This window comes from Trichosurus vulpecula, chromosome 2 (genome assembly GCF_011100635.1).
Source record: "Trichosurus vulpecula isolate mTriVul1 chromosome 2, mTriVul1.pri, whole genome shotgun sequence".
Classification (NCBI taxonomy): domain Eukaryota; kingdom Metazoa; phylum Chordata; class Mammalia; order Diprotodontia; family Phalangeridae; genus Trichosurus; species Trichosurus vulpecula.
The window spans coordinates 183,745,877-183,767,023 of record NC_050574.1 but is presented as its reverse complement, the minus strand read 5'-3'; the positions used below and the strand labels follow the sequence as shown (position 1 = coordinate 183,767,023).

General features: G+C 38.2%; 1 protein-coding gene across 1 annotated transcript in view; it reads right to left on the bottom strand.

Moving 5' to 3' along the window:
- TNFRSF19 (TNF receptor superfamily member 19) overlaps nucleotides 1-21,147 on the bottom strand; it is an 86,551-nt gene that overhangs the window by 8,509 nt on the left and 56,895 nt on the right. Inside the window, exons 6-9 of the mRNA XM_036747399.1 lie at nucleotides 4,945-5,109; nucleotides 4,305-4,430; nucleotides 1,538-1,640; nucleotides 229-631 (exon numbers count right to left, since the gene is read on the bottom strand). Coding sequence (XP_036603294.1) covers nucleotides 229-631; nucleotides 1,538-1,640; nucleotides 4,305-4,430; nucleotides 4,945-5,109 — 797 coding nt within the window. The remainder of the gene's footprint in view (nucleotides 1-228; nucleotides 632-1,537; nucleotides 1,641-4,304; nucleotides 4,431-4,944; nucleotides 5,110-21,147) is intronic.

Genomic DNA, 21,147 nt, shown 5'->3' with positions numbered 1-21,147 from the left:
AATATATTATGAATTTTTGTATACAGGAATTTAAAATACTCAGAACCCTTCCAGAAGCCAATTATTATTTATTTTTTTAAAAAAGAAACAGAATATTAAATTTCTCATCAAGTGTACTCTAAGATCTGAGTAAACCCCATTTCCAAATTACTAACCCGGGATCAGTGTTTTCATTTCAAGGTCAATGCAGATGCTAAGTAAACACTGATATTAATCATCTTTTCTTACCTGGAGGGAAGGTTGGGGGACCATATTCAGGGTTTCCTCATTCTCTTGCTCCAGTTGGTTTCTAAAAGATGAAGTCTCCTGAGTTAGTGATGAGTCTGTCAGTGTATTTTGTTGAGACCATTCAGTAGTTTCTGCCAAGTTTTCAGGATGAGGTGGAAGTGCAACCACTGTACCCACCAGGTCCTGGCTACTGTTTGAATCCAAAGTGGCTGAGTTTTCGGTTTCCAGGTTGAGTGAATTTCTCTCTCCTCCATTAAGTTCCAAGTAAGATTCAGAGAGAGAGAGTGTGTCACTGCAGATGGGATTCTGCATGAGTGGCCAGGCATCTGAAAGCTCGCCACAGGTGGAGTGCGAAATGGAACCAAAGAATGTTGGAAGCATTTCCCCCACTGAACTTGCATTCCTGAGAGGGCCACAAAACGAAAGGAAAATGAAATTTAAAAAGGAAAATTAGTAAAAACTGAATGGAGAAAACATAAAAAAAAGACTGATGTCCAGAGATATTACAGCAACGATGACCAAACTCTTTGAAGAACCTGTATACAGCTCTCTGAATTGCAACATTATGCTGCCTGTTCTCCTAAATTATCACCAATTTAAGCTAAAATAGTTCATTTGCTTTAAAACAGATCAGCTGATCAATCAATGGGGAGGTGGAGTAACAAACATTTTTGTAATTCTTTTTTTTTTTTGGAGGGGGTAAGGCAAGGCAGTTGGGGTTAAGTAACTTGCCCAAGGTCACACAGCTAATAAGTATGTCAAGTGTCTGAGGCCATATTTGAATTCAGGCCTTGTGCTCTGCTCAGTGCACCACCTAGCTGCCCCATGAGTAAGAAACATTTTTGAAATGCCTACTTTGTGCAAGACACTGTGCTAGGCCTTGAGGATATGAAGAGGAAAATGAAAAAGTCCCTGCCATTTAGGTGCTTGCATTCTATTGGATATCCACAAATCCACCCAAACTAGATAAGCACCTGAAAAATCCATCTCCAAAAAAACCCATATCTATACTTAATTCAAAATCTTGCATGGGTAGGTATAATTAAATGTATTCAATTGGTAGAAATCATAAAAGTACAACAGAAACAGTACAAGTGGAAGGTAAACTAGAAAGAGTGCTGGATTGTAAAGCAGCTCTAAGGGAATCTGCCTAATTTGGGGGCATCTCACAGAAAAGTAATCAGTATGCCACACATGACTTCTCTTCTTAAATTTAGCATTTGGAGACAGGTCTATTTTGTTATTGGTAAGTCAATCAATCCATTGCTTGTCCTTGGAGATGTGAAATGTTATGAATGTCTAAACTTACCTTTCGTGAAGGGTGGTCCTGGAGTGGAGAGCACAGCCCCGAGTGCCATGATCCATGCTACAGGTCTCATCACAGCACAAGGAGGGAATCAAGTGAACTGGCCCTATGAGGAATACAAGGGTTTTTAAAATAGGGTCATGACTAATGTGGAAATATGTTTAATATGATTATAGCCTATATCAGATTGCTCTTGGGGAGAGGAAATGGGAGGGAGAAAAAAATGGAACTCAAAATCTTATAAAAGTGGATGTTGAAAATGAAAATAAATAAAATTTAAAAATAAAATAAAATAAAATAGGGTCATGAGACTCCTTCAGGTAACTCCCATTGCAACATCATTCGGTTCAATAACTTGACATGCATTTCTTAGGGCACTTGTGGTTACACCAGCAAAACCCACATAGTCTCTGCCCTTAGGAAGTTTGAAAGGGATTCAATATGGACACAAGAAAGTAAATACAGAGGATATACACCATAATACAAAACAATTTCAAGAAGGAGAGAGGGCTAATAACTGGGAGTGTCAAGAAAGTAAGCAAGGGAGTCTATGTGGTTGAAGATTAGAAGGGAGTGCATTCCTGATACAGGGAACCTCGTATACAAAGACATAATCATAAGAGATGAATTGTCATGTACAGAAAACACCCTAACTCTTCTTAAAAATTTAGTTTCATTTTTTCCAGGTTTTTTTTCTTCCCCTCCCCACCATCAATTCAAAATGTATGTGCATCCTTAAGTCTAGATGGCAGCCAAACTAGGCTCCTCCCAACTCGCAAGATGCCACCTCTTATTTCCCAGCCTTTGCACAGACTGGCTACCATGTTTGAAATTAGCTTCTCTTGTCTTTGTCTCGTAGAGCTCCTAGCTCCCTTGCAAGAAATGTTTAAGGGCCATTCAATTTCCCTGATTTTTCCTGATTCTCTTGCAATTAATTATCAGTGAACCTGTATTTCCCCAATGAAACACAAACTCCTTGAGGGTTGGGACCGTTTTACTTTTGTACTGTTATCCATAGCACCTAGCACAAAGCATGATACATAGCAGGCCCTTAATAAATGTTTCTTGGTTTACTGACTTATTTGGTTCTTACAATAGTATTTGTCTTCTTTAAAATAGCTTTAACCATTGAAAATCAAATGCAAACTTGTGTACCCTACTAAGATTGCCACCCACCAGTTCTTCACCTCATCAGTCCATAAATCAGAGCATTCAGAATAGGCAGCAGTTCTTACACTTTTTGGTCCCAGGAGCCCTTTGTACTCTTAAAAATTATTGACAACCCCCAAAAGGGCTTTAGTTTATGTGGGTTACATCTATATTTACTCCATTAGAAATGAAAATGTCTTAGTATTACTATGAAAATAGTTTTGACCTTGAAGACTCCCTTGATGAGAATCTTAGAGATGCTCAAGGGTCCCTAGATTATACTTTGAGAACTAATGGATAGGAGATAGGGACTTAACTGTAATTTCATCATTATAGGGAATTTCCAGGTAAAGAAACTTTCTCTGTCAATACAGGCTGGCGCCTTCTCTGCACTTACAGTCTTGGAGAGTTGCCTAGGATGCTAAAAGGGGACATGATTTGCTCAGTGATCATGTATCAAAGGTGGGACTTGAACCCAGGTTTTCCTGGTTTTGAGGCCATCTCTCTATCCACCTTCGGGGTCACCTGCACTTAGGATGTCGTGTCACTGATATCATGCCATTCCTGGGTCCATCTGCCATTCATTCATTCATATATTCAGTCATCATATAAAAATGACTGAGCGTATGCTCATTGCTATACCAGACACTACAGACAATACAAAGATAAACAAAATTCCTAGTTTTATACGCGGCATGCGTTTAATAAACTAACTCATTGTCTTGTTCTGTAGATAAATGCATTTAATTTCCATTTGTAAGCAAATGCATGATCTTGTAGGAAAAAATTGAAATACTTAGGAAAGTTATTTTCTCACATTTTCAGCTTTATGCATATAATTTTGTTGTGCACAAGTATATCCTGTAAATTCTGTCCTCTCATGAACTTCAAACAGATCTTTTGATTCTGTGCTTCCCATTCTGAATCATAGATGAGAGCTCATAAAAAAGACTTTCCTCTTGTTCCTCTGATGGAAGCAAAACTCAGTTTTTTTGTAAAAACTCAAGATTCTTAAACTACCAGCCCCTTGGGTTATCCCCTCATCATGTCAATATGATTTTGGAGAGCTATATCCTTTCTCTAGGCTCCTTCTTGTTGCCTCAGTTGGTATTACCAATAGTTACCATCTATATAGTGATTAGAACTCTTGGAAGAAAACATTTTTGTATGGACATTTCTAAAAATCATTTGGTTTCTTCAAGGTTTTCTAGGATAAAGGTCCATGCACACAATTCCTGGGTTCGAGGCCAACAGATCTCACACATCAATTTAACTGTCAACGATTGAACTCTCAGAACTACTTTATAGCAAAGGCAGGAAACAAACACTTGTCTAAACAGGCAGGGTGTCAGGTTGTTTAAATGAAAGCTCTATTGACCCCAAGCAATGAAGAGGAACTCGCCCAGACATTCTAGGGTTTTAATGAGGTGACAATTTTCTTTTAACACTTAGAATCAGAACCAAACCATCAGAGAGAAAGGAGGGATAATATGACAATATCATTTTTAACTAGGAGTTAAAGCATCTCAGATCCTAGGGAAGTGTGCCCAATTCTTTCCGTTCCCACTTCCTTTGGTTTATTCTTATTCCTCTAATATGCTCATAATGAGGCCTTACTTACCACAAGTCTGTGCTGAATCTTGATGGCATTGACAACAAGTTCTGTGAGGATATTCATTAAGCCGAGGTCTGTCAAAACATGACAGCTCTGACCCATTGTACTGGATATCCTGTGATCTCATAGACCCTGTTGGTAAAGAGGGAAGAAGGAGAATGCATCGAGCTAACTCTTTGTTTCTGCACCTTCCTTTATGAAGCATAAATTAACATGAGAATGTGGAAAATTCCAAACTAACCTTTTCTAGTTTTTTTTTTAAGATGAGAGATCTATCATTTTTAATTACCAGTAGGTTTAATCATAAAATGACATCATTAAACACGGAAAGCCATTTGTCAAGAAATCTAGAAAAGTGGTAGGACTCTCAGGTTACAAAGAATTTCAATGTTCATTTTTATCTGGTGGCATTAAGATGTTTTATACTTGTCAACATTTCTATAAAAGTGCCATTCATTCTGTACCTCCTCCTTCTCCCTGTCCTCAGGCCTCCCTGGGACTAAAAGACTATAGGGTTTATTTTCATTAATCTCCAATTACTTTAACAGTTCGCTGGTTCTCATTTTAGGCGGGTTTCCTGTCAAACCCTTTAATGACCCTAGTGATAATTCACTTCTCCAGTTTCTTACAGAAATAAAAGACTTACAGCGGGGCTTCTTCTCCATGAACTGCCTCTTACAGTAGATGACGCAAAGGATGAGCAGGGCCAACAAAACAGTGGCAAGCGCACTACAGATCACAGCCGCCAGAGCAGTGTCTCGTGGACTGGAGGTGGTGGATGGGATCTTCACAAGATTGACTTTGGTTGTACCTGAAACAGAGATGAAAGACTGTCAGCATTAACCTTATAACAAGCAGAACAAAGCTGCTAACTATATGGTGAGTAATCATACTGCTGATCCTCTGCCACATTTGAAGAAGGACATGGATGAGCTGGAGCACGACCAAAGGAAAGAGACCAAGATGGCGAACGGCCTCAAGCTAATGCCATCTGAGGATTGGTTGAAGCAACCAGGGATATTTAGCCTGGAGAAGACACAGGGAAGGACATAATAATGTATGGGGGGGGGTGTCAAAAGACCTCAGTTCTAACCCCAACTTGTCCTTTGCTAATTATGTGACCTTGAACAAGTCATTTGACTTCTGTAACCTTTACTTTCTTCATCTGTAAAATGGGCATATTGTGTAAGAAAACTCTTTATGTTCTCTTCGGCTTTGCAGCTATTGTCCTAATTATGTGAAGGGCTGCCATGTAGAAGAAGGGCCCTCTCTGAAGCACCGTCTAACTCTAAGAGTATGTGATTCTGAGATTAACCATTGTAAGCAATGTACGAATAAAAAGGAAGACTACATATTTCCAAGTGTACATCATATACAATAAGGTTAAAAAAAGGGGAAAAACCCTCCTGTCATATTTTGCAGGTTATGATGAGAGAAATTCACATTTTAAAACCAGGAAAAAATAAAATTCTTGGATCATTCTTGATCACATATTGCATCTGAATGATTTAAATATCCCAACTGCTACATTTGTCTCCATTTGCTGAATTTTAGAGAAAAGACTTTCATAGCATAGAACAGTCACCATAATAAAACCTAAGTAAGCAACATTATCAAGTAAAAGAAACTGTTTCTAGCACACGTATTCCTCCTTTGCCTCTACCACATTCTATCTTGTATTATACTTATCTCTGGATGTCATTCCTCTACCTCACTATGAGAATTGACTGTAAGTTCCTTGAGGATTTACAATGTATTTGACACCAAAACTATCCTGAACATAATTTTACATCACTTGCTGAGTGATGGGTGAGTATGTTAAGGAAGGAAACAAGCACCTACTATGTGCCAGTCACTGTGCTAAACACTACAAATATTATCTCATTTGAACCTCACAACAATCCTGGGAGGTTGGTGCTACTATCACCCCCATTTTAGATATGAAGAAACTGAGGCAGAGGTTAACTGACTAGAGAGATCACTTCCTTTAATGCTTTATAAGTTCATCTACTTCAATTTCCTCTTTTCCACCAATATTAATGAATGATGAAAATATATTGGGCTTCTTCGCCTTTGAAATGTATTTAAGCCAAGGAATTATATCTGTTTTTTAAGCTGGGCAAATGCCCTGGTTCAGCTCATCCCTGCTATACAGAGGATCTCAAAATGTTATAGCTAGAAAGAACCTTAAAGATTGAGTCCGGCCCTTTCCTCTACAGAAGAGGATCCAAAGAGTTAGATGATTCTGTTGTTCAGTTATTTTAGTCACATGGATTCTTTGTGACCCTATTTGGGGTTTTCTTGGCAAAGGTACTGGACTGGTTTGCCATTTCCTCCTCCAGCTCATTTTAGAGATGAGGAAACTGAGGCAAACAAGGTTAAGTGACTTGTCCAGAGTCACACAGCTAGTGTCTGAGGCCAGATTTGAAATAAGGTGTCCCTGATTGCAGACCCAGTGCTCTATCCACTATGCCACTTGAAGTCATACCAAGCTGGTAGAAGAGCTGAGACTAGGGCCCAGTCCTCTTGATTCTTGGCCTAGTATTCTACATGACATTGGGATAATTCCACAGGTGAAACACAAGAGACAAGGCTATTATTTCATTAGTTCAAACTTGATAGGATCAATAAGTCAAGAAGCATTTATTAAGCTCCTACTGTGTGCCAGGCACTGTAGTAAAGGCTGGGGAATACAAATAGAAAAAATGAAAAAAAAAAACCCCTACTCACCAGCAGCTTATATTTTCATGGAAGAGACACGTACAGAAATAAATATAGATATGAATGGGGACTGAACCTGTGATTTCATTAGGGAACGTTCTATGGAGGTTGTAACCTAATCTGCAACTTAGAGTCTTAGTTGCCTAGAACTCAGAGAGATTGTGACTCACCTACCCAGTGCCAGACAAGCAACATATGTCCAAGGCAGGACTGGACCTCAAGTCTTCCTGGCCCTGAGGCCAGGTCTCTATTCACTATGGCATACTGCCTCTTGTATGTAAGTATGTAAGTATAGAATAAATATAAAGAAAGATAATTTGGGAAGAATGGTACTGGAGGTAGACTAAGTACTACTCTTCTTCATGAAGGTTGTGTCTGAGTTGCATCTTGATGAAACAAAGGGATTCTGTGAATCAGAAGTGAGGAGCAAGTTCACTCTAGGCACAGAAAATGGCCAATGCAAAGCTCTAGAGATGGGAGCTGGAGTGCCATATAGGAAGAACATGAAGAAAATGTGAGAGACGGTCAGCTGGCTAGATGGTAGAGTATGGGTGAAGGGTGATGTATGATGAAGTTGAAAAGACCAGTTGGGGCCAGGTTGTGAGGGGCTTTCAAGTCCAAACAGAGGAGTTTACGTTTTATCCTGGAGGACTTAGGGAGCAATTGGTGGCTGTGGAGTAGGGAAGTCACACAGCCAGATAAAATAAGGAAAAATGCTTTGGCCTCAATGTGTGGGATGGACTGGGGTAGGGAATAGCTTGGAGTGGGGAGACCCATTGAGAGGCTGTTGCAATAGTGTAGGTGAGGGATGATTCGGGCTAAAAGAAGGCTGTAGCTGTGTGGAAAGAGAGAAGGTGTCGTATTAGAAATGGTGTGGAGGTAGAAACAGCAAGATTTGGTGTTTAGATACATGATATGAGCGGGGTGGGGGTCGTCGAGAAGAAAACTGATTAGACTGGAAGGATGGCCTCGCCTTTGAGTGAAGTAGGAATGTTTGGAAGAAGGAAGGGTTTGGGGCAGGGGGGCAGATAATAAGTTATGTTTTGGATGTAATGAGTTTGAGATGTCCAAGCATTTAATAATGTAAGATTGAAGCTCAAAGGGTGGTAGTGGGTTAGGGTTAGGGCAGGATACATAGGTCTGTGAGTCATCTACACAGAGGTCAAAATTAAGCCCACAGAAGCTAATGAGGTAACTAAGAGCCTGAGGAACCTGACATTTTAGAACGCAAATGCTTATTTCCCAAGATCTGATGTCTCTCGCTGTGGTGGAAAGGAACTGGATTGACAATGATTTCTAGAATAATCTGGACAAATCTCGTTTGGGTATCCAGTAACACTGCTAACAAGCATTTTAAATAACATTTACTTCCAAGTATGCCTGGTATTTACAAGTGCATTTTATCACTTACAACCCTGTGGAGATATTGTCATCAATAAAAAAATCTTGTTAAATGCTTATCTTTGTATGGTGCAAATTAAGCAGGCATTGTCCTGGACCTCTCGGAGATAGAAATCTATAACTGCTTATGTCAATGTGGACAAATGAATAAAAAGATATGTAGACATTGTGGCAGCTGCACAAACATGGAAAAAGAAATAACAACCAAAATTTATATCCAACTAAAGCAAATTATGTTATGGGTTTGGAAGTGAATGGGGAAATGTCAAAGTGGTACAAATGGTGCTGGTAGGGTCCACCGAACTTCATTCCTGCTGGGTAAAAGTAAATTCTACTCCAAATTAACTAGCTTTAACTAGCTCTCTTATTTAAGAAAATAAAGCATCTTAGAAATAGCTGGTTTGGAGGAATATAATTGGGCATTTTTGATATTGTTAGCTGCCAAACTCAAAGTAAGCAATCCATTATGTCCTAGCTATCAAATCTGTTATCAAGCATTTATGAAGTGCTGACAATGTGCCAGGTACTGTGCTGGGCGCTGGAGATACAAATATAAAAATGAGACAGTCTCTAGCCCCAAGGAGTTTGTATTCTATAGGGGTAGACACAGTATGAATTCTCATGTTAAGATCATTGATTGTCTGTATCGAATTAAGTAAGACTGAAATTAAGTGGAACACAATGGGGAATGGGACTGTTCTAATTGAATTTTCAGACTGAATATTATTAATTGTGGAATGTTAGAGCCAAAAGGGACTTCAGATTTCTTAATTCCTTCATGCTATAGATAAGAAAAGAGTCAATGAGGTGGCACAGTGGATAGAGTGCTGGGCCTGGAGCCCAGAAGACCTGAGTTCAAATCCAGCCTCAGACCTGCACCAGCTATGTGACCCAGGGCAACTCACTTAACTGCAGTTTGCTTTAATTCACTGGAGAAGGAAATGGCAAACCACTCCAGTATCTTTTGAAGAAACCCCACATGGGGTCACAAAGAGTTGTACGTAACTGAATGACTAAACAACAACAGATGAAAAAAACTGAGACCCAGAAAGGTTGTAATTGGCCCAGGGTCCTGGCTAGCTAGTAATGTTAAATCAAGAGTGATCAGAAAACCTTTTTTATTTTCAGCCCTTGCTGGAAATCTAACATTTATAAATCAAACATTTATTAGCTTATTTTCCTTCCGAAGTAGAGTTTAATAAATACAATTTGATGTATCTTTTGTGATTATTTATGGTATTTTAGGCTCATTTAAAAAATAGGTTTTCTTTATGCTTTTTGTTTTTGCTTCACAGTCATTTTTGGATATGCCCCCATTCACCCACTCATTGACCCTCCTGTCATTACAAAGAAAATGAAGTAAACAAAACCAGTGGCCCCAGAGACCGCATGTGACAACATATCAGGCTTATTCCGAACATCGGTTTAGACTGAATGTGTGCTGATCTCAGAACACACCCAGAAAGCGGTTTCTTAGGATAAATCCTAAGTATCAGCTTAGATTCTTGGCATGCGCTGCTCAGGAAGTCAAGTACTGGGATAATATATAAAGTAGAGGGCCTGGAGTCAGGAGGAGCTGAGCCCAAATTTGGCCTCAAACACTTACCAGCTGTGTGGCCCTGGGCAAATAACTTTACCCTTGTCTGCCTCATCTGTAAGATGGGGATGATAATGATACCTACTTTCCAGGGTGGTTGTGAAGCTCCAATGAGATAATAACTGTAAAAGCCCTTAGCACAGTGCCTGGAACATACTAAGTGACACATAGATGCTGTCTGTTATTATTATTACTATTAAATGGGTTGAAGAGTGTGTAAATGCAGAATTCTGATTATCGGTTCTCTGATAATTTGTGTTTGTTGGTTGCAGTTGGTTTAAAATCAGAATCTTTTAGGAAATGGATTTGAGACTGCCTCATATTTACAGCAAAAACCAAGCACTGTTTTCCTCATCTGTGGGTTTTGTTAGGGCTGTAATGAAAGGGAGATTTCCAATTCTTTCACCCTAAGTGATACCAGCCACACGCCTCTAAGTTCCTTATCAACATTTTACTGGACATCTTAGATACCTCTAGCAATTTCTCCACCACCCCACCTCCAGCCCCTCTATGTTTTATTATGGTTCTGATGGTGCCGGGAAGGGATGAGGTGTGGGAATCTGTACATCCTTTGGAAAGTTTTACCTTTACCACAAATGATAGTAATCTCTTGATTAAGCAATAATCGAAGGCCCTGTGCCGTGCTGAGCTCTGCAGCCGGGGATGTGGGGAGATATTTATAAACAATAGAGTTCGTGCCCTCACAAATTCACGATCTAATAATCTGAGCAGGTAGAATGCGTGCACAAAGATAAATTGGAAGTAATTGGCAAATACAAGCAGTGCCCTGTATGTTTTTTTTTTTTGCACTTGGTACATGGGATTAAAAAGACACAGAAATCCAAATAATAGATATGCCCCTCTCTCTAGCCAAATTATCCCTTACCCATAAAAAAAGCCCAGGCATGCCAACCATATGTTTACTCTCACCTCCTTTTATCCCTGTTACATACACAATCAAAATAGAATTGGCAAAATGTGGCTCAGGGCAGACAAGGAATGTGTTTGCCTAATACTGAGCTTTGTGTGATGGTAATGTCATTATGAGTGAAGATCTCCACCTGTTGAAATCTTACCCATCCTTTAAGACCAAAATGCTATATCCTCTGTAAACCTTGAAACACCATATAAATGTGTTAGCTTAAAGGCTAGTCTGATTGCCCAAAGCAGAACTAAGTAATCATAACATCACAGGATCACAGATGTAGAGCTGAAAGAGATTTTCTAGTTTAATTCCCATATTTTACAGAATTGGAAACTGATGCTCTAGCAGGTATCTTTTCCCAGCTCTGTGCTCATGATGCTTTGTTCTTCACTCATAGCACTGGCAAGTGCCCCAGGCTGAGCCCCATGTCTGGACTGCACATTCTTCTCACCTCTGCCTCTTTAGGTCTCTAGTTCAAAGCTCAACTGGGGCATCACCTGAGTTGGGACCTTTCCTGATCTTCCTTCTTGTTGTTCAGTTGTTCATGCCTCTTTATGGCCCCATGGGCCTGCTAGGACCTTCTGTCCTTTACCATCTCCCAAGGGCTATCCAAGCTCATGTTCCTAGTTCCATGACAGATCCTCCCTCATGCCTGACCCAGATACTTTACATTTACATATATGTACGTGTCCTTTTTCTGCACCTTCCTCCACAATTCCCAAAGAATATGAGCTCTTTGAAGGGAAGAAAAATTTTATTTGTGTCCTTAGAACCTAGCCTTTTACCTGGAAAATGATAACCATGCCTTATCTTTCCCATTAAGTTCCTTGAAGGCAGTGACCACATTTTGTATGTGTTTAAATCTTTCCCCTCACAAAAACCTAGCACAGTACCTTGCATATGGAAGGTACTCAATAAATGTTTTCTTGGTTGTGAAAGGATACCACTATTATCTCAACAAATGATTAGCTTCAAGAACAAAAATGCAAACAAAATTTGCAAATCTCTGAATTTTTTCTAAAGTTCTTTAACTCTTAAATCTATTTCACATAAGTTGCAATTATTTCTTTAGATTTTAATCTTCTTCCAGCATAAAATTATATCTAATGATAGTTTAAGAAAACTAAAAAACTATTTCTACCGACACTTTCAAGTGAAAATATTAATGAATAGCCCTTTGAAATATCAAATGAGACAAAGATCCAGTTTTTGAGTGGAAGAGAGCCTTTTGTTAATCCACACTGGTTAAACAAAAATATCTATGGTAACACTAAACATATGAAATCCAGATGTGCCACTAAGGAGCTGCCAATAAACAAAAGAGTTGGATTTTTTCAGTCGATTTTTACCAAGCATGCTGACACCGGATAAATGTAAAATGAATGCCTTCCTCATTTACGGCATCTTCTCAAGATTTTGGTCATAAAATTGTGTTTTGTAGTTTAGGAACTTCTGGAAGCTCTTTGCCTAAAATGATTTTTTGAGGGCTAGTGTATCTAAATATAAACATTTTAGTTCTCCATGCATCAACAACAGATGCCTTATTATTAACACCAATGGACTGATAAATGGAAAGGAGTTTTCTGATTTTTTAATATAGTAGAAAAAAGTCATTGATGTATTTTTGTGTGGGGATTAGGTACCAACACCAAGCTTTAACAAAGAGGGAAGAATTCACTAAATGCTATTCAGCTTAGAGGGGTAGCTAGGTCGCACAGTGGATAGAACACCAGGCCTGGAGTCAGCAAGACCTGAGATCACATCTGGTCTCAGATACTTACTAGCTGCATGACCCTGGGCAAGTCACTTAACCCGGTTTGCCTCAGTTTCCTCATCTGTAAAAATGATCTAGAAAAGGAAATGGCAAACCACTCCAGTATCTTTGCCAAGAAAATCCCAAATAGGGTCATGAAGATTCAGGCATGACTGAAACAACTGCACAACAAAATTCAGCTTAAAACTAAACAATTTATGACAAATTATAATGACCCCAATAAAATATTTGGCAATGTGAAATCACAAACTATGTTAAGAGAGGCGAAGCTTAGTATCAGGCACTGGCAAACTGCCTGTCAGAACTCATCATTTTAACAAGATTACTTAATATAGGAAAATAATGTTTTTTCAAATGACTAAAGAATTTAGAAAGATATTAATAGTATTGGGATAAGGTTTTTTCTTTTTGGTAAAGAAAAAAACAAGTGTCATGAGTGCAAAATACATCGGATTTAGTCAGAAGATCTGGGATTGAATCTCAACTCAGTTACTTAGTGGGTAATCTTGAGTAATCTTGAATGTATCTTGTGTAACTTAATCTTTCTGTACCTTAGCTTCCACATTGGTAAAATGGGTAGGGGGTTAAGTTGGGGGATAGTGCTGGATTGGACAAAGTACTTTTCAACCCTAAATCTATGGTCCTATGATAATTTCTAGCTCTAAAGCCTGTCATCCATTACCATCTCCATGCCATTTTTTTAAAAAACAACCCAAATAAATGGTTTTCCTTTTTATCCTGATGTTTGCTGATAGGAGGTAAAGAACTATCCTACACTGTGGTAAACACTGGAGATATTGTCTCCCAACATCTGCAATAGACAGTTGGTTGCGTGTATGGCCTAGATCCAAAAGTTCATCACATCAGACCACAGTTTTCAAATATGCTCCAAGTGCTGACTTTGAAGCAATGAGTTTCCAAGTTAATGCCCTATAGTGTTTTTAGGAGGATTTTTTTTTAACGTAGAACCTTCTTTTTTTTTTTTTAAGTGCAGCTATGCAAGTATCTTTTCATTTGTTTAAAAATCTTGCAACACTTGTTTATAAATACAGGACTTCAGAGCTTGATTTCTTCTTTTTAAGTACACTACTTTGACATAGTTATAATTACTGGCACTTTGATGGTTTAAATTTAAGTGAATCACCTCAGAGCCCGGAGGTAGCCTTCAATTTTCATTATTTTAACACTAAAAGTGAAGATCCAGACAGTTACTTTATTATGAGCAGAAACTCCCCAGGGAGTGTGTTTCAGTGTCTTTGATTTCCATTTGAACTTGAATTTGCTCATCATTCATTTCCTCTCTTAAAGTTTTCCCTGGTGCTCCATCAGGGCAAGGAGATGACCCTGACTTTTTGAAGATTGTGCCAGGGAAGTGTGCAAGCTCTGACAAGTCCAACCAAGGGGCAAAAGGCTTCAAGTCTGGGCCTGGTGACAGATTGTAGGTCTGCTCTATGATAGCCTGCCTGGCTCAATTCAGAGAGAGTCAGCACCAAACTGGCCACAGGGCAATGAATTTTTTCAGCCACAGAAACTCTCAAGGAGCAACCACTAAGTTATAAAAGGGTTGTGATTGCGGTCACTGAAGAGACCACCCATCTGATGAAACCATAGCTCTTTGAAGTATTAAATTCCTTCTCATTTTATTGTGTCTTACTTAAGGGTTGAGCAGCTAGTGGATAGAGCACTGAGCATTGATGAGTCAGGAAGACTCATCTTCCTGAGTTCAAATCTGGCCTCTGACACATATTAGCTGTGGGACTCTGGACACTTAATTCTCTTTGCCTCAGTTTCTTCATCTGTAAAGGTGAGTTAGAGAAGGAAATGGAAAACCACTCCAGCGTCTTTGCCAAGAAAAACCCAAATGGGGTCACGAAGAGTCAGACATGATTGAAATGACTGAACAACAACTTAAGGATAAGCATTGACTCAATAAACTGAAGCAGAATCCTTGGGGGCAAAAATATCCACTTAAGACAGGATTCATAAAGATTAGCGAAAACACCTCCCTTATGTGGCAGGCAACTTTAGGTTATTCACTATATTACAAACTGAACAAATGATTGGATCCTTGCAATGTCTCCCCCAAGTCTGCATCATTAGCCTCTATCATTCCATTTATTAAGTGTCCATTTTTCTTAGGGCAGGCATGATACCACTAAATATGAAGGAGAGAGGATCTTAGAGTGGATTTGGTCCCAACCTTCTGTACTTTCTTAGATGGTGATACCATCATCACCCACAAGTGCTCCACTTCCATATTCAAGAGCTAGAAAGTTCCTCTGATTCTTCTATCATTCCACCTCTCTGTTACCCTTCCTATTATCAAGCTTATTCTTCTGGGACCTCTAACCCCTCCACCCTTCAGTACTTTCTCAGTCATCACTCTAGCTCTAGCTATACTGTCCTCCCTTCTTAGTCATGACCCCTTGGTGAAGGAGTTCAATTCTGCATTCTCCTTGTCAAACCCCATGAGGCCTGCCACAATGCCAAGTGTGGTCCAAACCAGATTAAAGTATAATTGGGAAATATTTAACAAAATAAATAAAAAGACCATAAAACACATAAAACTTGGTCCTTCTGCCACTTACACGGATGCTTATGTATGAGCGGCCCTCATTTCTATTTGAGTTTAACTCCCATGGTTTATACTGAAATCCCTAGTTTCCTTGTACTATCACCACCCACATCTTACCAAACCCCAACCCTGGATCACTCCCACTATTCACTTCCTTTACTCCTATTCTCATGGTGCTGAAAGGAACTGGAAGAAGTCACACAGCTATGTGGACTGGGTCCACTCCAAATTTTTGTTATCTAATTTCAACAGGGACCTCACTGCTGAAAGGCAATTCTTATATTTCTAATTGGTTCTCTATCCTACTCACTATAAGCACTATTCTGAACTCTCTCTCAGGCCTTCCATAGAGTCTACTGTTCTATTTCTCAGCTGAGGACATTTACTCATACTGTACCAAGAAAATAGAGGTCATTCATCATGACCTCCCTCCTTTCTCCTTTTGCTCATCTTCCATCCCCTTGGCATAATCCTTCATGGTCTTCCTTGCTACATTCTCTGTCGAAGGTGGCCCTTCTGTTTGCCAAGGCCAACACCTCTCTATGTACCCTTGTTCCCAACTGCTCTCACCTTCTCAGATTTCCCCCACTATTATTCTTTCACTTTCTAATTTTCAATCTCTTCCTTTCTACTGGTTCCTTCCTTGTCATCTACAAAAAATAACTCATCATATATGCCATTGTTGCTAGCTCTTATATCATTTCGCTCCTCCCTTCTCTACTAAAATCTTTTAGAAAAAAGACCTATAATTGAAGTCTCTACCTCTCCCCTTCTCTTTCAAATAGTCTGTAATCTGTCTTCCTGCCTCATCATTTAACTTAAAAGTGTTTTCTCTGAGGTTACCAATGATGTCTTAATTGCCATATCTATTTTTTTCTTTATCCTTCTACTTCTTGACCTTTCTGCTGCATTTGACATTACTGTCTACCCTCTCCTTCTGGATGCTATCTCCTTTCTCATTTTCATGACACAGCTCTCTGTTAGTTCTTCTCTTACCTATTTGACCACTCTCCAGTCCCTTTCACTAGATCTTCATTCTTTGGCATGCCTCTGGCTATCCTCCAAGGCTACATCTCGGCTCTCTTCTCTTTTCCCTTCATATTATCTTACTTAGGGACTGCATCCCTTGCCATGGGTTTAACGATCATATCTATGCAACTGACTCCCAGACACACATATATAATAATATCATTTATATAGCTTTTTATGTTTGTAAAATACTTTACAAATATTATATCCTTTTATCTTCACAACAACCATGGGAAGTACAGATGAAGAAACTGAGGCAGACAGAGGTTAAGTGACTTGCCTAGGGTCAAAAGTTAGTAAATGTCTGAGGCCACATTTGAAATTAAGTTTTCCTGACTGCAGGTCCAACATTCCACCTACTGCCCCACCTGGATGCCTAGACTTATATTCAGCCACAGTCTCTCTCCTGAGACCCAGGTGCACATCACAGACAGAACTAAATGTCTTGCAGATACTTCAAACTCAACATAAAAAACTCATTATCTTTGCCCCCAGAACCTCCTCCTTCTCCAGTTTCCAGTGTTCAAGGCACTGCTACACTTTAAATCACCCAGATTCACAATGTTAAGATCAGCCTTGACTCCTCAATCACACAGCTAGCTTCAGACCCTTACTAGCTGTGTGACACTGGGCGAGTCACTTAATCTTCCTATGCCTCAGTTCCCTTATCAGTGAAATGAAGTCAGTGGCCTCAATGGCCTTCTAGTTCTAAATCTATGATCTTGAACCTTGGGTAAATCTTGAGTAAAAGAGATCTTGAACCTTGAGTAAAATATGTAACATATAAACAGATGTCAAAATGTAAGATGTAAATGTAATATGTAAAGAGATATCATACAGCCAAGGAGGTATCAGGAAGATTTTATAAAGGCCACTTCCAATGTTTTAAAAGGTTCACATTTTGAAGCTGAAATGCTGGATGTTTAAAATAAAAGCTTATATTTTATTTCTGAACACCCCTAATTCAACATGCTTTCTAATAAAAAATCTTTGGTGTTTCAAAATTTCTAGTAAATTAGGAATGTGTGGCAAAATGAATTATTGTAAAAATATATAGTTTCTTTCATGAAAGACAAGCTACTGATCTTTAATTTCCATCTGACACATTATCTATGATGTTAGAAAACCTGAACTAAAGTCAGTAGTTTTAACTGACCCATTTTTTCAATAAATAGCACATTGTAAAGTGAAGGAGATAAGGTATAATTCAAGTGTAGTAATTGACTAATAATAGGGTATGTACAGACTGAAGACTCCTGAAAATCAGTAATTTAAAGATAAGAATGCTGTAGTGACACTGTTTATATAATAAAAGGGATAATCTGTATTCTGCTTTTAATTAATAAAAAGACAGGAGATACTGCTTCTTGTCTAATATTAATACACCACCAGCATATAATGGATAAGTCTATATGACATACAACATGAATGGCTGCATGATAAATTCCTTATGTATTGAAAACAAATTAAGGCTGAGTTTACATGAAGCTATCTGAACCAAGGGAGTTCTGTCATACACAGAATACCAAGTCATATAGATGTTTTATCTGTAGATGCCTGGCAACTGATTTTTTTTAAAATGGAATTGATTCATTCTGCTTTGGTTTTGGTTTATCACAGCCTAAACTGGGACACTTAAATGCATAATATTATCTACAATCATTTTTCTCACTTTTCTTTTGAAGGCATACAGATTTGATTTTCAAAAGTTTAACATAAAGGCATGCCTACATTGGCCCAAAAGAGCATTCTCTAAATATATCTTTACATGATTACATCCAAATAGTCAGATTGTGTGGTGATATGAGGTTCACCCCACTATTGTAGCAATTTCATGCAGTTAATTTGGTTGACTTTCAAAAGTGCAGTAAAAATATAGACTTGTCTGGGATATTCCTTCAGTCAGCTAAAATTATCTTAGCAGTGGGCACCTAACTCTACTGTGATCACAGGGCAGCTTGGGAAACCAAAGGCTTTTGAATGAATGAGCACTGACTATTTGTTGTTTAAATCTGGTCATTCATTCTGATGGCCTTATATTAAGGTAGAAATGAACAGGTTAAAACATTAAGTTTCTGTCCAGAGAAGGTTAAATTCCACTTCTAGACAGATGGGTGTCTTATTACAGTTGCTAGTTTTTATTGACAGAGAACCTCACATACAAAGACTCAAAGATCTTTACCAACACAATCCCTGTCTTCATATAGCACAGTGTGAGAGTGACAATGGCATATTGGAAAGACTGTTGGATTTGGAGTTTGGGAACCTGTATTTGAATATGGGGTCAGAAGTTTGCTAGTAAGCACAAGCCTCAGTTTATTCAACTGTAGAATGGGGGTTAATAATATTTGCCCTACCTACCTTACAAGGTTGTTGGAAGGAAAGTCCTTTGTAAAACACTATATACATGTGAGTTATTATTACTTCATACTTTAAAAGACCCATGACTTTGATTGGGCAAGTATTTCTTCCAGCAATGCAGATTCTAATCCATTATAGTCTTCATGAGTTATTCTAACAAAGAAATTGGTCCCTTGAGTTGCTAATTTTTTGATGCTGAGCTTTGTGGAGTATATAAGTATTGGGTAGGAAAGTCCACATTCAAAATTCACATTCAAACTTTTCTAACTCCAACCCCAAGATTCTTCCCAATACATCACAACTTCTACATATGTCCTTTATTTTTAATTTGTGTATTTGTAGTAGTCAAAATGACTTATTTGCTAAAAGTTGTTCTTAAAACAGCTTCTGGGTAACTGCTAATAGCCAATGAAACTTCAAGGAATTCTGCTCTATGGCCTATATATTCTGCTACATATATTATATATATATGCATACATAAGATATGCATAAATATGGCCTATATATTTTGCTATATACATTATGTATATATGCATACATAATATATATGGTTTTAGATTTTATATAGAACTTTAGGTTAGCAGCTTTAAAATTCTTACATTGAAAGAAGAAGAAAGTAGGTCAGTACATGGCTTATGAATGAAAAGTTCCCTGGATCTAGGGAAAATCTAATCTATGGAGGCAAGACTTTCTACTATGTCTCTACTTTCCCTCTTTCCTTTATTCCTTATGCCATACACTCATAGCCTTTTAGATCCAATGCCTTTCTGATGAAGAAGAGGAGGACCAGAGAAGGTTTGTCCTAAGTCATTCTGCTAGTTAGTAACAAAGCTATGATGAGAACCTAGGACTTCAGGCAAGGTCTTGGAGTGGAAAGAGAAACCACCATTTTTTCCACTGCAAGCCTTCTCAGAAGCCACTAGCGTCCAGACCATGCTTAACCAAAAAAATCTTAGCTGACCAAAATGGTTTCCCATCTGAGACAGTGCTACCCAGGACTGTTTGGCTCCTCACAAAAAGAGAACAGCAGTATAACATAAATAAAAATTTAAAACCATAAAGAAACTGGAAACTACAACTTTAACACGAAGCATTATAACTATAACTGTGTGGATTTGTTCCTTAAAAAACAAAAACCTCAAACTCTCAAACTACATGATCATCATTCATTCCTGTCTACAGTTAGGAGTGCTTTAGACTAAGGGGACAATCAAGTGTGATTTTTAAATACCCTTCTAAAGCAAACAGTAGATGATGCTTTGAAAATACAATAGAATCTAAACTCTGTGAAGACAGGAAATGATTCACTTTTACATTATATCCCTGGCACCTAACACAGTGCTTGGTACATCACAGGCACTTAATAAGTGTTCGTTGATTTTTTAATAAGAATAAACATATGGGTAGGAAATGGTCTCATTTCTTTTGAATCTCCTCTTATCCCCAGCAATGACTTGCATATAGAGGATGCTCAGCAGATGCTAATTGAGGGTCTGACACCAATACGCTCTTCACATATTATCTTAAGAAATAAACTAAGGGAAAAAAAAGACAAAATAGGAAGAGTTTAAAGAAATATGAGAAGACTTGTATGCAAGGTGAAGAAAGCAAAACCAAAAGACAATATTCATAATATTCACCAGTAATAAAAATATATGCCGAAAAGCAAGTAAACTCTGGTTAAATACAATGGACATCATTATTAAAGTTAAACCATATGCCATTTCTTTCTTTTATCAAACCATAAATGACATGGTAAAATATGAGCTTAGCTATACTATAACACACAATGACTCTTTTGTGCTGTTTTGCTTAATTGTTTTAGAGGACTACTTTGGTAGGTTTAACGATGAGATTTTTGGTTTGTGTATTGTTTCCAAAAAAAATTTCTTGATTAAAAAAATTAATAACGGTGTCTCTCTCAAAACTGTCCCTGAAGTCCCATGGCTAGGAATGTACTGTTCCTCTTCAGATCCCTCACTCCTATATACCCCTCAGAATCCATTTTTTATTATAGGTTTTTGTGTATCTATATTTAATCTCCCTTGCTGTATGGTAAGCTCTTTGAGGTTTCAAACATTGTCTTATTCATTTCTGTATCTCATTTCTGTGTCTCTGTATCACTGAGCACAGTGTTGCCCTGTGGTAAATTTGCTGAGACTGATTGATTCTCAAGTTATCTAAGAAATATTAAAGGATATCCTTCTATATATGGTGAGCTCATGTTTTCTGAATCCTTGAATTCATAAAAGAAAACCTGGTGGAGATTTTAATATGTCTCAGGTTTATCAATGATTTAACACTTTTTCTTTTGCTCACAACTTAATATCCAATTGAAATGAGGTGTTTCTCATTAAGAGGGTTTCAAACATTTTTGATAGCACCCCCAACATAGCAAGGCAGCATACTAGCATTGTTGGGTTTTTTTTAATTAGGTACTTTGAGATTTTGGTCATAGTTGGAAAA